Source organism: Salvia miltiorrhiza, chromosome 1 (genome assembly GCF_028751815.1).
Source record: "Salvia miltiorrhiza cultivar Shanhuang (shh) chromosome 1, IMPLAD_Smil_shh, whole genome shotgun sequence".
Classification (NCBI taxonomy): domain Eukaryota; kingdom Viridiplantae; phylum Streptophyta; class Magnoliopsida; order Lamiales; family Lamiaceae; genus Salvia; species Salvia miltiorrhiza.
This window is the reverse complement of record NC_080387.1, coordinates 26756413-26772366: the sequence shown is the minus strand read 5'-3', so window position 1 is coordinate 26772366 and position 15954 is coordinate 26756413. Positions and strand designations below refer to the sequence as shown.

The 15954-nt window shown below is 39.8% G+C and overlaps 1 protein-coding gene across 4 annotated transcripts; it reads left to right on the top strand.

The window, feature by feature from the left end:
• The first annotated feature begins 6824 nt into the window (after nt 1-6824).
• LOC131017399 (uncharacterized) lies at nt 6825-15735 on the top strand. 4 transcript variants are annotated; one of them, XM_057946141.1, is made up of 14 exons: nt 6828-7287; nt 7756-7796; nt 8660-8752; nt 9766-9840; nt 10394-10443; nt 11621-11710; nt 12238-12294; nt 12665-12734; nt 12994-13095; nt 13273-13325; nt 13674-13824; nt 14786-14870; nt 15014-15142; nt 15233-15735. In XM_057946141.1, exons 1-14 carry the CDS (start codon nt 6972-6974, stop codon nt 15406-15408), a joined length of 1488 nt encoding a protein of 495 aa, XP_057802124.1. In that variant the 5' UTR covers nt 6828-6971; the 3' UTR covers nt 15409-15735. The 4 variants fall into 4 exon arrangements, with proteins under 4 accessions (XP_057802149.1, XP_057802134.1, XP_057802143.1 ...); XM_057946151.1 differs by lacking the exon at nt 8660-8752 and having other exon boundaries at nt 6827-7287; XM_057946160.1 differs by lacking the exon at nt 13674-13824 and having other exon boundaries at nt 6827-7287; nt 13273-13320.
• The last annotated feature ends 219 nt before the right edge of the window (nt 15736-15954 follow it).

The following is a 15954-nucleotide window of genomic DNA, read 5'->3' as shown; positions in this document are numbered from 1 at the left end:
ATTTTTTCAGTATTCAATTAAAATTAATTTTATATAAACATAAAAATTAAAAATATTTTCCCTTGCATTGCTAGTTTCTCTTTTAATATACGAGTATATAGGAGTTTTACTATGTGAACCCTTTCCGCGGCGGCAAGGTTTTTCTCGGGAGATTAGTTTACCTTTTTCCAAGTTAAGGAGTCGTCCTCTTCTCGAGAGGGAAGTCTTTGTCTTCTTCGTATCTGCTGGTTTTTTCTGTTTTGCTCTGTGGATCCTGATGAGATTGCCAGACGTGTGGCGGATCTTCAGCTGGCCACGGAAAACTCCACTAAAATCATAAGAATGACAGTGCAAGAATCAGAATCAAAGAATAAAAAAGCGTCTACGATGCTCATTGGTAAGATCTTCGCCGATAGGCAGCACCCACGCGATCTGCTTCGCGAAAAAATTCCAGCGGTGCTCCAGATCCGGGGTTATGTTGATGTCGAAATTGTGGGTTTCAATGTCTTTGTTTACATCTTGATCTGGAGACCAATTTGGCCAGGATCCTGACTGATGGACCGTGGCATCTCTTCAACGACTTGATGGTGATACGGAGGCCTGATCCCTTGAAAACGGCTTCTACTACTGAATTCATTGATATCTCTATCTGGATCCAGCTCCATAACCTACCTTTGGCATGTATGAATTCGAGAATGGTCCGAAGGATTGGGGAGAAAGTGGGGGCTATGATGGAAGTGGAGGAGGGGGAAGGGGGGAGATGCCTGGGAAAGTTTGCTAGAGCACGAGTTCTGCGCTCAATCCAAGAACCACTGGTTCGCTGTGTCCCGATTGAGGTTGAAGGGAACAAGGAGCCAATGATGGTTCTGGTTTTATATGAGAAGCTCCCTGACAATTTTTGCTTTGCTTGCGGGAAAATCGGACATTTCCTCAAGAACTGTGACGCGAGTAAGGAGGCAAAGGCGAAGCCGAGCTTTGGAAACTAGCTCCGGGCCGGGAGGGAAATCGATTACCGGAGAAATCCAGGAGGGGCTAAGCCACAATTACCCTTGCAACGCACCATTTTGAAACAACCCAACTAGGGATGGCAATGGATCCGAGACCCGGTCCAGATCCGCGGATCCAGACCCTTTTTTCCGGATTTAGACCTTGCAAAATTTGGACCCGGCGGATCTGGACCACTCTCTAAAAAATCGGATCCGGATCTGGAGTAGTTGATATAAAACCCAGATCCGGTCCATGGACCCGGTTATATTTAAATATATATATTTTTATTTTTAATAATATGTAATATTTTTAATTCTCCAACCCTAAGCTCATTTTTATATTTTTTTAAGCTCATTTTTATATATTTTTTTTCTTTTCTTGTTTATGTTTGTGATAAGTAAAATGTATTTATTTCATGAAAACGCAATATATATATACAAATAAATTGATAGTTCTAATTGCAAGTGAAACTAGGCACGAAACATGTTTATGCAATTTAGCACTTGTGGCTGGAGTAAACCTATCCTGGCATGGGGAGGAGAGAGTAGTAAACTAGTAATTATGGAAGTAAACAAGCTGATCTTACAATTGACAATTAGAAGATAGTTAAATGTAATTTGATGTAGGAAATATATTTAAGTATTGCTTATTCGAAATGTTAATTTTAGTCACAATTATTTTAGAAAGAAAATAATATGGATCTGGGTCTGGACCCGAGACCCTGTAGATCTAATGGATCTGGGTCTGGATCCCATTTTTTTGGATCCAATGGATATGGACCGGATCTGGATCTAAGTTAAAAAATATGGATCTGGATCTGGACCAAACAGGATCCGGTCCAGATCCGGCCCATTGCCATCCCTAAACCCAACCCGGGGGTAGGCACCAGACCTCGGCCACCTCCGAGAGGCGATCCACCACTGCAGAACAAGAGAATGGGGGCAGTTTTAGCTCCATCCTCGGGCTTTGAAAGCACTCTAGCCATCGCCAACATGGACAACAGTTTGGGAAAAGAAAATAAGGGTGAGGGGAGAGTGTTGGTGGAGGGACTTGTCGAGGGACAAAAGGGGGGGGAGAGGGGAGATGAGGGAGCCAGGAGAGAAGAAGCAGATGATAAGGGACGGGGTGGAATTGAGATAGAAAAAGGAGCTCAGGAGGATGAGGAGGTTTTTATGGGTGAGGGGGAGTTAATGCAAGTGATTTTGAGGAAAAAAGAGAGCCTCCTTTTTGCTGTGGGGGATAAAAAAAGTAATGCACAAGTGGAGGGGGAGGCAAGAGAGGGAACAGGGCTTGGTGAGGGGACCCCACCCAACACCATTAATTTTATCCCCCCTACTTCTAAGAAGAGATTAAACCCTAAAAGCAAAGGGTGGAAGAGGTTGGCAAGGTACAACAACCAAGCCTCTGAAACGGCCATGGTTGAAGCCACGACTCGAAAGACTCGACCCACAAAGCGAGGCTTTGACAAGCTCGACCAAATGGAAGAGGCAAACCCAAAGATCAAATACTCAAAATCTATACAGGAGAAGATTGAAACCGAAGTGGATACGGCGGTGGCTGCGGCGCAGCCTCGCCGAGCATTATGATTTGCATGATTTGGAATGCGCGTAGGATGGGAAAACCACACGCATTCCACGAGCTTCGGGCCTTGATGATCGGATTTTCCCCGAATCTTGTCTTTTTGTGCGAGACAAGGCTCGCTGCAAACAAGTGCACTAGGTGGAAATCTCAACTCAGATTGGAAGGGGCTTTCTTTGTTAACTCGAGAGGAAAGAGTGGAGGGTTGGCCCTCCTGTGGGGGAAGTGTATTGATGTGCGAGTGGTGTCGTTCTCTGCGGGTCACATTGATTGTTTGGTGGCTGGAGATGATTTCAAGTTCCGCTTCACGGGGTTCTATGGTAACCCCGACACTAAGAAACGTCGTTTTTCATGGGACCTCCTTCGACGTCTGAGTGATATCCATCTTGCCGATGACCTTCCTTGGCTGGTGGGCGGCGACTTTAATGAAGTTTTATCTGCTTGGGAGAAATAAGGAGGACGTGCTAGGCCGCCGAACCAGATGAACGCTTTCCACGATGCTCTTATTTACAGCCTATTCCGGGATATTGGAGAGGGGAATGACGAGTTCACTTGGTTTAACAAGCAGACTAACAAGCCAATTTTTGAGAAGCTCGACTGGTTCTTGGGTAACAGGGAGTGGGTCGCTAGCTTTGGTCAAACTAAAGTTAAAACTCTTGATTTTTTTGGGTCCGATCATCGGGCTGTGATGTGCTCAGTGGCCAGGGAGAACTGTAAGGCCATGCTCATGGGCAGAGGGAGATTCCATTTCGAGGATAAGTGGTTCATGGAGCGGAGTTTTGTCCCCGACTTCTTGTGCGAATGTGTTTCTCTTCACCACAAAGGAGATCTCCCCAATAGATTGGTGCAATGTGAGAGGTTTCTCAAAGGTTGGGCAGGCAAGAAATTCGAAGGGCTTGCTAAACAAATCAAAAAGCTTCGCCAAGATAGATCTGAGATGATGAGCAGCATTGGGAAAAAGCACACAACAGTAGATATTTTGGCTATTTCGAATCAGATTGAGAGTGCTGTTCAGATTGAGGCTCATCATTGGCAACAGCGGGCTAGGGTGAATTGGATGGCAAATGGCGATAGGAACACCAAAGCTTTCCACTCTCAAGCTTCTAAACGCCGGAATAGGAATACCATTCAAAAGCTCAAGGACAACAGAGGTCAATGGATTGAGGATGAACAAGGAAAGGCGGCGGTCATCCTGGAATACTTCCAAGGCCTTTTCTCTTCGTGCAACCCCACGACGGAGGGTGACTGATGTTGTGGAAGCCTGCATTAGCCCTTCTGATTTTGCTTTCCTGGACCGGCCTTATACAGCTGAGGAGGTCCGGGTCGCCTTGTTTGACATGCACCCGACGAAGGCGCCGGGGCCGGATGGTTTCAATGCAAGATTCTACCAACGTTTTTGGCCGGCTGTTGGTGACTTTGTGACCGATCAGGTGCTGGCAGCTCTCAATAATGAGCTGGATCTGGCTTCTTGGAACAAAACACTCCTTTGCCTTATCCCAAAGACAGTCAAACCCAGCTCGGTCGTGGATTTTAGGCCTTTGAGTTTGTGTAATACTACCTACAAGCTTGTGTCAAAGGTCATCGTGAATCGGTTGAGATTAGTTTTTGGGAACATCATTGACCAGACCCAAAGTGCCTTCCTCAAAGGGCGGCTGATCACGGACAACATCTTGATCAGTTTCGAGTGCCAACACTGGCTCAGGAGCAGGAAACACGGAGAGACATGGTACGCCGCTCTCAAACTGGATATGAGAAAAGCGTTCAATCGCGTGAAGTGGAATTACCTGGAAGCTTTGATCCGGAAGATTGGTTTTCTTGAGAAACTCTGCATTCTTCTTATGAGGTGCGTGAGATCTGTGTCCTTTTCCTTTTTGCTGAACAGAGCAGTTTTTGGGGGAATTCGGGCGACTAGAGGGTTGCGGCAAGGAGACCCGCTCTCTCCGTTCTTGTTTGTCATTTGCTCCCAAGGGTTCTCCTCGCTCTTCCATAAGTTTGAACAGCAGGGTCGCATCCAAGGAGTGCCTATTATCCCTCGGCATCTGAGCATTTCCCACTTGTTTTTTGCGGATGACAGCCTGATCTTTTTCCGTGCCAAGCTTTCTGAAGCCGCCGCCATTAAGGAGATCTTTTCGACTTATGAGAAAGCCTCGGGGCAATCAATTAACTTCGACAAGTCCTCAATGACTTTTAGCCCGAACACGAGGAAGAGAGACGAAAGGGTGATTCTGAGCTGCTTGGAAGTTAGATGTGGAGACGGCATTCAGAAATATTTGGGAGTGCCTGCTTTTTCCATCCGCCAAAAAAGGCTTCAATTTAGATTCCTCACCGAGAAAGTCCAAAAGAAAGTCTCATCTTGGAATCTGCGCGAGTTCTCAGGAGGCGGCAAGGAGACTCTCATCAAAGCAGTGATTCAGGCGATCCCAGCCTACGCCATGCAATGTTTCAGGTTGCCGGAGTCGATTTGTGATGATATCCACCGCATTTGTGCGAGTTTCTGGTGGGGGGACAAGGATGACAGACGGCGTTTGCATTGGAGAAGGTGGGAGGTGCTTTGCAGGCCCAAAGACGAGGGAGGCATGGGCTTCAGGAATCTGAAACACTTTAATAAAGCTTTGGTGGCAAAGCAAGTTTGGAGGATGATCCGTCAGCCTGACTCTTTGGTGGCTAAGGTTTTCCAAGCAAAGTACTTCAGGGATGGAGACATCATGTCGGCCCCGGTCAGAAATAATGCTTCATTTGTGTGGAGGTCCTTGGCGTGGAGTAGGACAATCATTGAGGCGGGTTCGATTTGGAAGGTGGGTGACGGCTCCAAGATCCGTGCCCTTGCTGACCCTTGGCTTACTGATTGGCAGACCGGTGTTCCGAGGGGGAAGGCGGAGGGGGCCGATGTTAACACTAGAGTTGCTGAACTTATCACTGATGAAGGCGTTTGGGATGAAGGAAAACTTGGGGCGATGTTCTGGCCACACGAACAGGCTGCTATTCGGCGGACTTCGATTGGTGAGTTTGGAGATACTGACCACAGAAGATGGAAATTTGAGCCGAGCGGCGGCTTTTCTGTGAAAACAACTTACCTGCTTGAATACGGGTACTTTGAACGAAAACCTCATTGTAGTGAGGGTGACAGGAAGACTTGGGGGAGAATGGTTTGGAACTTGTCAGTGCCACCAAAGGTCAAAATCTTTTTGTGGAGAGCCTTTAATGATCGTATCCCGACAGCGTGTAATCTACGTGAACACCACGTTCCTGTTGAAGGTATCTGTGATAGATGCAAAGACAAATGGGATACCACCGAGCATAGCCTCATCTTTTGCCCGATTGCTCGGGAAGTTTGGAAAAAGACGAGATTTTGGTCTTGCTTGATGAATATGAGAGGCGCGACTTTGACTGACATTGGGGCTGCAATTCAGGGCGAATTCTCGCAGGAAACAACCAAGATTTGGGTTGTTTTGCTCTGGAAATTGTGGTCTTATCACTGTGCTCGTGCGCATGGTGACGGTAGCTGTGCTCGTGCGCATGGTGACGGTAGCTTCATCGCACCACCGACAGAGGGGGATGGAGAGGCTTTCTGGAATGCCTTTCAAACGTCGAAGCAACTTTGCTCAGCGGAGAGTTCGATGGGGGTAAAAGTTGGCAGCAACCGATGGTTTCCACCGCCGAAGGGGCGTTTCAGGGTGGATGTCGACTCTTGTTTCAATCCCGGTCAAGGTTTTTTTGGGGCGGGGATTGTGATAAGAGATAATAGGGGCAGAGTGCTCAGAGCCGTGGCTAAAGCTATGGGGCCTTCCTCTAATGCTATGATCTCGGAAGTTATGGCGGTGGTTGATGGAGTTTTGGAGTGTTTGGAAAGAGAGCTGTATCCTGTTGAGATCTACACTGATTCAATGCTCGCTGCAAGGATCATGGCTACTCCTGGTGATGATCACGACTTCCTGCCGGATGACATCCTAGACATTTTATGCCGCACGAGGGAGCATACACTTTTTGGGGTGTTTCATTCTCGTCGTTCTGCCAATAGGGCAGCACACTTGCTTGCCCAACATGCTAGGAGGAGGAAGCAAAATGCTCACTGGGATAATTGTTACCCAGATTGGATCCATGATGTAATTATCGATGATTTGGTTTGATTTATATTACCTCCTTCCTTTTAAAAAATATATATATATATATATATATACACGAGTATATAGAATTAAGTTCGAACTAGACTTATTTCCTATAAAAAAGAATCAAGATCGTGCGACTCACAAATACAACATAAAAAATTTGAATTTGGTTGATCGAACATAGGTGATGGATGATTTTTGCTCTGTAAAATGAATGGAAGTAATACGCCCACCTCATCCTCACCAGAACACAAACTCAACACATTAACAAACCCAAATATCAATAAACCAAGTGAAAATTCTTCACAACCTCATTAGCTCATGATAACGATGATGCTCTCTTCATTTTTAGTGTCACCATCTTCTTCCTTAGCCCACAGTCGTAAATCTTCATTTCTTCAAGGAAACCCAACACACGTAACCAAAATCAAGAACCCATCTTTTTTAATTGGGTTCTCCAAGTATAATGGAGCAGCAAATTTCGCTCATCCGTTCATTGATTCTTCTCTGAGGGCATCAGTGAAATGCTTCTCTCAGGAAGAAAAGCAGCAGTTGCTGCAAGAAGATGATGTGGAAGTTCATGAATTCGGGAGGCTGTTTTCAAATCTCAATCAAGCCACATTGAAGAGGGAACCTGGTACACAATCATTGGCCATTTCTTGATTTTTTTTTTAAAGTTTACTGCAACTAAGAGAGGATTTGAATTTTGAAGTACGCTGGTGGTAATGGGACTTGGGCAAAATTTAATCTTTTTCATTTGGTTAAAGATTTTAACAGCGTTTAACGATTTCAAATGTAATAAGATAATGCGGTTATACAATGGTGTAATTTTGATTTATGGCTCTTTAGAAAAGTTGATCTTAGTTTGATAAGTGCAGCTGAAGCGTGTAGTGTTTGTGTCGATAATGCGGTTATAAAAATTTGCTAATGTTCTTGTCTCTTGTAAAGGTATGATGTTACTAAATAACATTTCAAATTCATAGTTAATTTACTATACAGAGTAATCACAATACCCCAACAGACTTCTTTGGTGTATTCATATGTTGCCTTAATATGGTCTATTCTCATCTCTTATGTTTGATGAATACTTTTTCCATATTCCCAGGAAGCCTAAGCAGTTCAATTTTTCTCGTTGCTGGCACCACTGTATGTTTCTTCAACTCTCTTGGATGCCAAATTGTGTTAGTAATACTAATGACAAAGTTTCGATTTTGTTTTGAAATTTCCCCATGCATAAAGAATGAAACTGCCACATGACATCTTGACTTGATCTGACTATCAAAATAAGTAATTATAACGTATCCTTTAACAACAAGCTCATTCAGATCAACCAATTTTATCTGATAGCAATTACTAAGCTTGATCATTTCTTTTTCTTCTTTAACTTGCCACTAATCCATTTATCATGTTCTATTTTGCCTTCTCGATTTTGATCAAGTTTAAAGAAAAAAGTTTCCGTATGAATTTGAGAGACACACAATCTGCCAGGTGGTTTGCTTCCCGTTTACTGATCAATAATAGTTACATTTCTCCCTGATAGTTATTTTGGAAGATGTGGTTCTGTTAAAAATGTGTGTGTGGCTGTGTGAGCGAAATCCTTTTGGCCAAGGCCCTTGAATTGCTTCCCCTTAAGTCTTAATTGCATATAAAGCATGTTGGTGATATTTTACTGCTATTTATGTTTCTTATGAAGCTAAAATTGCAAAATTAGAGCCTTAGGACTGCCATCGATCTTCAGTTTTTTGTAAAAACATACCATTCCGGATTGCATTAGACATTCAGAATAGCAACCCTGTTCATGAGGACCATACATTGATTAATAAAATGGACATAAATTTGTTGAGTGTAAATTACATAAAAATAATCATATGGAGGTTTCATTTCTACAACTTAGAAGAATTATGGTTTAATGAATTAGATGAAGGCTTCAATTTTTCATCACCAATTAGCATTTCTGTTTCTTCAAATATCACTTTTCTTTGTAACCAATTTTGGTGGTCTCCAAATAGATAGGTGCAGGGATACTTGCCATTCCCGCCGTGACACAAGAATCTGGATTCCTGGCATCTGCAGTAACCTGCATCTTATGCTGGATATTTATGGTAATGATTAGTATTAATTAGTCCTGTGCAGATGGATAGTTGAATCAGGTGACATCAAATTCTGGTTCAAGTTTGCTTTAGGATAAAAGCAAGAGAGTTTGATTATCACGTTGAACATTAATACTGAAAGATCAATTGAAAGTTGCAGGCCATCTGGGTCATGTTGCACTCTACTATAGAAACTGACCAAGAGGGTTTCAAAAAATAAAATTTTCTCAAGAACTTTAGACATTGTTATAAGCTTTCAAACATCTCATTACATGCCCGAACACTCATCAAATAAATTTCAGTATGCTTGCTTCTAATTCCGCTTGTTCTAGGGGATATGTTTTTTGAGAGAAGAATTGTCATGTAAAAGTATTTGGAAGTTTGTTATATTAGCAAGAATATGCATTGGGAAATGTCTATTCATTGGTTTTGTTTTGGGAGAATGAATGAGAAGGAAAATATCTGCGATTGAACACTGAAATTTTAAAGTAACTGCCGAAGCGAATAATTAATACAAACTGTCTTTCTCTTGGAGCATTCTCTTCCAAAGATAATTATCTACTCCTTCCGTCACATGAAATTAGTCCTCTATTCCTTTTTGGGATGTCCCATATTATAGTCCACTTTCTTAAATTGTATTAAAACTTTATTTTACAAAAATAACCTTATTTAATGTTTGTGAAGATAATATGTGGAGCAAAAAATAAGGGCAAAGTAGGACAATTGCATATAAATTACATTTTCCAAAAACCAGTAATTGTATTTTCTTAATATGTGCGAAAAAGCAAAGTGGACCATCTAAATGGGACGGAGAGTGAATTTGCTTAACTTGATGAAACCACTAAGTTAAACTTGAAAATATTCTCATAATGAACAGTCGAGCTCCAGTGCATTTAGCTCCTTAAGACTGTTGGATCTGATTTCTTCATTCATTTATTTGCTTCAATGAACTTGCTTTTTTCTATTTGCAAAAGTTTTTCACTTGTAGGGAAATGTGACAACACGTTGTGCTTGAAATGGTGTAGGTCATCACTGGACTTCTCATTGCTGAAGTAAATGTGAGCACAATGCGTGAGCTTGGTACTGGTGGTGTTTCATTGGTAAGTTAATTGAATTTGTGTATTGATGATAATAATACACTCTGCATATGCATGTCTAAACAATATTGGTCAAAATCTGACCATCATATATATCATGTTTGTACTGATTTGCCCTGATGGTGATAATAGTTCTGCTTGCTATAGTACATACTATTTTGCCTAAAGACCAAATCGAAGGGCAACTGATATATTTTACATGCATGACATGCATTTTTCTGATACTGATGAATGAATCCTTTTTCTAACTATTAAGTGAAAACGAAAATTAAATAATGCTAGTAAAAGAATTTACCCGATCTTGGGGAAGATCTCTCCCCTGCAGGTTCATTTCAATATAAAACTACAGTCCAGAGTTCCAAGATTAAGATATGCGACTATAATTTTATTTGACTAATTGGAGTTCTGTGACAGCTTTGGTTCACTTTTTCATAATCAATTCATGGTATTGTTGAAGTTCTAAATTCCTGCTACTTTGATCTGGTCGATAGTGGTCATGAACCAATGACGACCAAATTGTAGATTTCATTCAATTGGTCTTGTTGTACAATTGCAGGTATCAATGGCCATGAGAACCCTTGGAAATGTTGGAGTGCAGGTTGCCTGGTATGAAAATTCACTCCAATCATGTAGTAGGTTTATTGCAAACTAAATTTTAGATAGTTATTAGATTTAGAATGTTATAAGTTAACTTGGCTCGGTGAGGTATTAGGCAAACTGTTTCTGTTCTGTTGTCCTTCATCATTTCTCTCACTTTTTGTTCATTAATTAGTACAATATGTCATATTCTTTAAGAGGAAAACTTATACTATATAAAATTTCAATTTAGTTAGTTTCTGCTACCAAGGAAAAACTTGACGTTGCCATTCGTTATTCTCGCACTGTTCAAATTAAGCTTTCTTTACTATTTCATGGCATCAAGCAGCGGTAGTGACCATCCTGTAGGTTTTAGATACGAAAATAAGATAGAAATCACTCTAAGGACACTGCTCTTCGCGTCCTTCATTTTTTGTATAACCTAACTTGCAAATTATATGACATGTTAAGCGAAGTCAGTTTTCAGCCAAGTGATTTTTTGGGATAAGCTTGACATGCTAGCTTAGAAACAAGTGAAGTCAGTTTTCAGCCAAATGCTTTTTTGGGATAAGCTTGAGATGTTAGCTTACAAACAAGTGGTCGTATTATCAAACCCACTTTGCCTCATAGCTTTATCACCAGATTGTTATTTAACTCATGCTTGACCTACACAAAAATAGATAAAAGAAAAGGGTTTGTGAAGTTGACAGAATGGATTCGAAAATTCTTAGGTTGATGCTTTCAGTCAAGGAACTCAGTGTAAATAGGTCAGTGTGTTTGGTTCTCACCTGTTGGCTTCATTAGGAATTCTTTTCATTCTGCTATTCCGGAAAATTCTTTATCTATTCTCCAAAAATTGGAAAGAGATATTTATAAGTGCCACTTGTCCTTGTAAGTTATACTTAAACTTGATGCCATTTGCTTTGGTCTAATAGTATGCTGTTAAGCAAAATAAAAGGTCGTTGAGATGCTCAAGATGTTTCTAGTTTAAGTGCTTCATTATTCCACCCTGTCCTTTGATACACATTGACACTTCATATATCTATATAAAGTGAGCATCGATATTGAGAAAGTTTCTAATCTTTTAATACACATTGAAACTCCATATTCTAGTGTTTCTAGATGTGGTTTTTCCTGTAATTCCAGATTCTAGTGTTTCTACTATGTCATTAAACTTGCATCTGACAACGATGTTATTCCGCTGCAGCTGGTCCTACATTTTCATCCACTATGCCCTCCTTGTTGCCTATGTGGCTCGTTCCTCAGAAATTCTGACAAATTTCCTCGGCATTCCAATGTATGGATCAATTTTTTTCATCTTTTTTATATTCCATTCGGTAGGTAAAGTGGCTGGGTTGTATGACTTTGGCAAGTGTAAACATAGGCAACCATTAATCATGAATGTTTAAAGTATTCAGTTTATTACTTGCATGGCAGCACGAGCATATGATCATATGATGGATGATTTCAAAAACCACACATGTTTCACAGGAATCATATGTTCTTCCCACCCTTCATCAATATTTATTAGGTTCGTTAAAGATGGTGATTCCATATTAAAGTTTGACGTTGTTCAAAACTTATCTCTTCGAATATAGTGTCTCAACCTGATTCTGAGTTAGCATTTCTAGTGGAGGTCATAGCAGAGTTCATGAAGAGTACAAACTTGTAGTCAACCATGGCAAACTAAAGATAGCGATCATTAGAGATCGAGCTCCTCCTAACACTAGATGCCGCCTTTCCTTTGCTTTTGTATTTGGGGAGGATGTCATCAGCAATTTCATATGTTTTCTAGGTGTTGATTGGAAGCATTCTAAATTGCAGATGGGAAACTGCAACACTGTTTTCAATGATTTTTGGAGGTCTATGCTACTTTGGAAGGTTGGTTTAATCTTCTATCTCACCTTTACATACAGTGAGTTGTTCGATTTGAAGTGCTCCTTCCTTGGCACTGGTACATATCAACAAACTAACAGTTACCTGTTTCATGAATTTGTGTTTAGATCCTGAAAATTGTTCTTTTGTGTTTTCACTACTTCTCTTAAAGCCGTGAATTATCTATATCCGATTCTGTTCGAAAGCTAGTTTCGAAAAGTTATAGTTTCTTATTTGAGCTTGTCAATGCACAAAGATCCCAGCAAAGAAATCATTATTTTCATAGGACCGTCCCTTTTTTCTTCTTCGTTCTTTACCCTTTAATCCGTTATCTTCAAGAATTGTCAAGTGATGATATATTTTTATTTCTATGTAGCCAGGGGATTATTGGAGCAGTGAATGGTGCTTTAGTAATTAGCATAATAGCTTCTTTCGTGGCACTTGTGGTAATCTAAACCTTATTCTCTCTTTATTCTTTTAATTATACGCACAATATGCTCCAAACTGTAGCTTTATCCAATAATAGCGAGTTGATAACCTGCTTTGATATCCATTTACAGTGTGATGGATTTTGATATCATAAATGTTATAAGTACTTTGAAGCCTTTTCTTTCTTTTCCTTTTATTTTCCCTCGTACTTTTCTTTGTCCTTTTATTTGTTGGTTTATCGTGTTTTCAAATTACAGTGTTTGCATATTTTGTTAGGTGGTGGCAAGTGGAGACTTACACTGGGATTTTCTTCTAAAAGCCAACTTAGAGGCTGCACCTCGAAGTATACCGATTATAGCACTTTCTTTTGTTTATCAGGTACCACAACTATCCTTCATTTAATTCATTCTATAAAGTCGGTGTTAAACACAAATATTTGTATTTAATTTAATAAAAATATAAAATACAAAAAATTGTGTTTACAAAATTTGGAACGTGTTTACACTATTATTTTGACGTTGGTTCTTATTAACTCTCTCTCTCTCTCTCGTGCAGAATGTGGTTCCAGTTCTTTGTACAAATCTTGAAGGCAACTTATCAAAAGTAAGGTGATAAAGTTTGTGATCATGTAAAATTTTATTCCATTATAATTGGATCAATTTTAATCAAATAAACCAACGGTGTAGTTTCTAAGATCCAAAATATGCTTGGATATAGGATGAAGTAAATAATCTTGTTATCATGAAGCAGAACCTTTGAATCCATGCATCCATACTAAATATTCTACTGCTTTTCGAAGATTTTGATAGCAACAAACTTGCATTGGCTCAAATACTTGAGGATCAACCTAAATTCTTGAGAATTCTAAAATATTAATAAATCGTTGCAGTCGTTGAATAGGATTGTTCTCTATCCATTTCACTAAACAGCACATCTTCTACTGCGTTGATCTGCAGGACTGCGATTGTTGCAGGCACTGCTATTCCACTAGCCTTATTTCTTATCTGGAATGCAGTCATTCTTGGGATCATTCCAACTCCTGAAACAGGATCAAATACATTTGTCGACCCACTACAACTACTGCGGTCAACTAACGAGGTTGTCGGGGTTAGTGACAGATTCCTTACAGTTGACCTAAATATCATAGTCAACTAGTTTTCTCCCTAGACTATTCTATTGAATGCATTTGGTTTTGTCACACCAAGAAGGCTAGCTCCCATTTTGGTTTGAAAAGGAAATAATCTTGAATGCTTTGCACCAATTTTACACCAGAAGGAATATTTATTCCTTAGGATATTACTTTATTGATTTTTATCTAAACTAGTAGAGAGTACGTGAGTTGCACGTCTAACGTCTCATTTTAGCATGACTTAGAGAGTAAAAAATTTGAAAACTGAGAATTTTTGAATTAGTAATATTACTCTATCAACTTCAACAAAATATTTATGTTATCCTAGTTTAGGTATACTGCATTTTGTTGAAGAATAGGATCTCAAGATAATGACATCAGTTTCATCACATCCCGTAAATAAGAAGCAGCCCTATACTGAATTCCAAAGTTAGAAAGTCTCAGGGATATCAAAGGACTAATTAGTTTTTTCTATGATCTGTTTATTTGTATGATGTCTCTTCCTCCTATAAAATATGCAACACTGATAAAGAATGATTGTAAAAAAATTCTCCAATTTGCAACCCGACTTTGTTTAGTTTCAACAACTTTAACACGATGATGACAAACCCTACGGAATCATGAGTTTTCCCTTCCTTGCCTAATTTTAGCCCAAATTGAGTCATCAATAACACAAGAAGAAAGAAACCAATCCAGATCAAACACTACTTATAAGTTATACCTCTTCCATGATAAAATGTTTGCTGAGAGTTTCAATCAACTATGAATAATTATTCTCTAGTACCTTCCCAACTCTTGCAAAAATCCTGTAAGCACTAAAAAAAATGAAGGAAATACAAATTTAAGAGATGAGCTTGCTGTAGCAACTCAAACAAAACCAAAATAAATAAAAATCTCTTTATCTACCTAATAGCTGAACGGTACTCCACTTTTTTGCAGCCAATAGTTGATGTGTTCTCTGTTCTTGCCATTGCGACCTCTTACATTGGGTTTGTTCTCGGCCTCTCCGACTTCCTTGCTGACTGTAAGTGATTTGTTTCTCCACCACAATGTCAAATGTGTTTGGATGTTACATTTGGAGATCGAGTTTATGTTTCTTCAATATTTCACTACATGGTTATATAGCTCTCTCATTTTCTAGTTTGTTTGTGTGTCGCACTTTTTCAGTGCTGAAACTCCCGGGTGGTGAGAACAGGGCGCTGCCATACGTCCTTACTCTAGTTCCTCCGTTGATATTGTCTTTGCTGGATCCAGAGATATTTTTCAAAGCATTGGATTTCGCTGGGACTTATGGAGGTACATGTTTTTTTGTTTTTTTTATCATACAACCATACTTTTTTAGTATATTTGATTTGATGTGGTGACTAAGTGATACTGTTTGGGTAGTGTTGGTGCTGTTTGGAGTCCTTCCGGCCGCAATGTCGTGGTCGGATAGATATTCGGTGGGATCGTCGGAGACTCCCCCATTGGTTCCCGGAGGAAAACTGACGCTCTCACTGGTAATGGCGGGATCAGGCCTTGTCATTCTTACTGAAATTCTTGAGAATTTCGGACGCGCATAACCATCGCCATCGCCACGGTGATTGCCTTGTCGGAACACCGGTCGAGACGCGGTAGCCGTCTCCATCATCAAGATGATCGGATGGGGTGTTACATAAAAATGCATACCTCGTGAATTTACTTTATATATTTGTTTTCAGCATTGTGCATATTTCTTTTTTTTTGGGATAAGCATTGTGCATATTTCAATTGAACAGTTTTTAATTTTTTTGTGTTTAGCATTAAGCTAAAAATATGAATATACTTTGACTGTCTCTGACTCCATGACAAAAATTCTACTAAAGTAAAAAAGAGACCTATTCAAATTAATTGGACAATTTTTGGATTTACGTCTGCCTGTTTGTGTGTAACATTATGTATTAATTTGTTTAATGCATTTTTAAGAGATTAAGTCTTTTTTTAGAATGAAGAGATAAAGTCTTTTTAATTGTAATTTATATATATATATTCAATGTTATGCATATTTGTATCAACAGTTACATTTTTTGTATTTAAACATTAACTATAAAAAAATACGCCTATACCTTGTTCTCTTTTATTGATAATGG

Coding starts and splice junctions, on each gene's coding strand:
- LOC131017399 (XM_057946141.1), top strand. CDS start 6,972: ATGATAACGATGATGCTCTCTTCATTTTTAGTGTCACCATCTTCTTCC. Junction 9,841..10,393: donor GTACTGGTGGTGTTTCATTG/GTAAGTTAATTG, acceptor GTACAATTGCAG/GTATCAATGGCCATGAGAAC. Junction 13,326..13,673: donor GGCAACTTATCAAAAGTAAG/GTGATAAAGTTT, acceptor GTTGATCTGCAG/GACTGCGATTGTTGCAGGCA.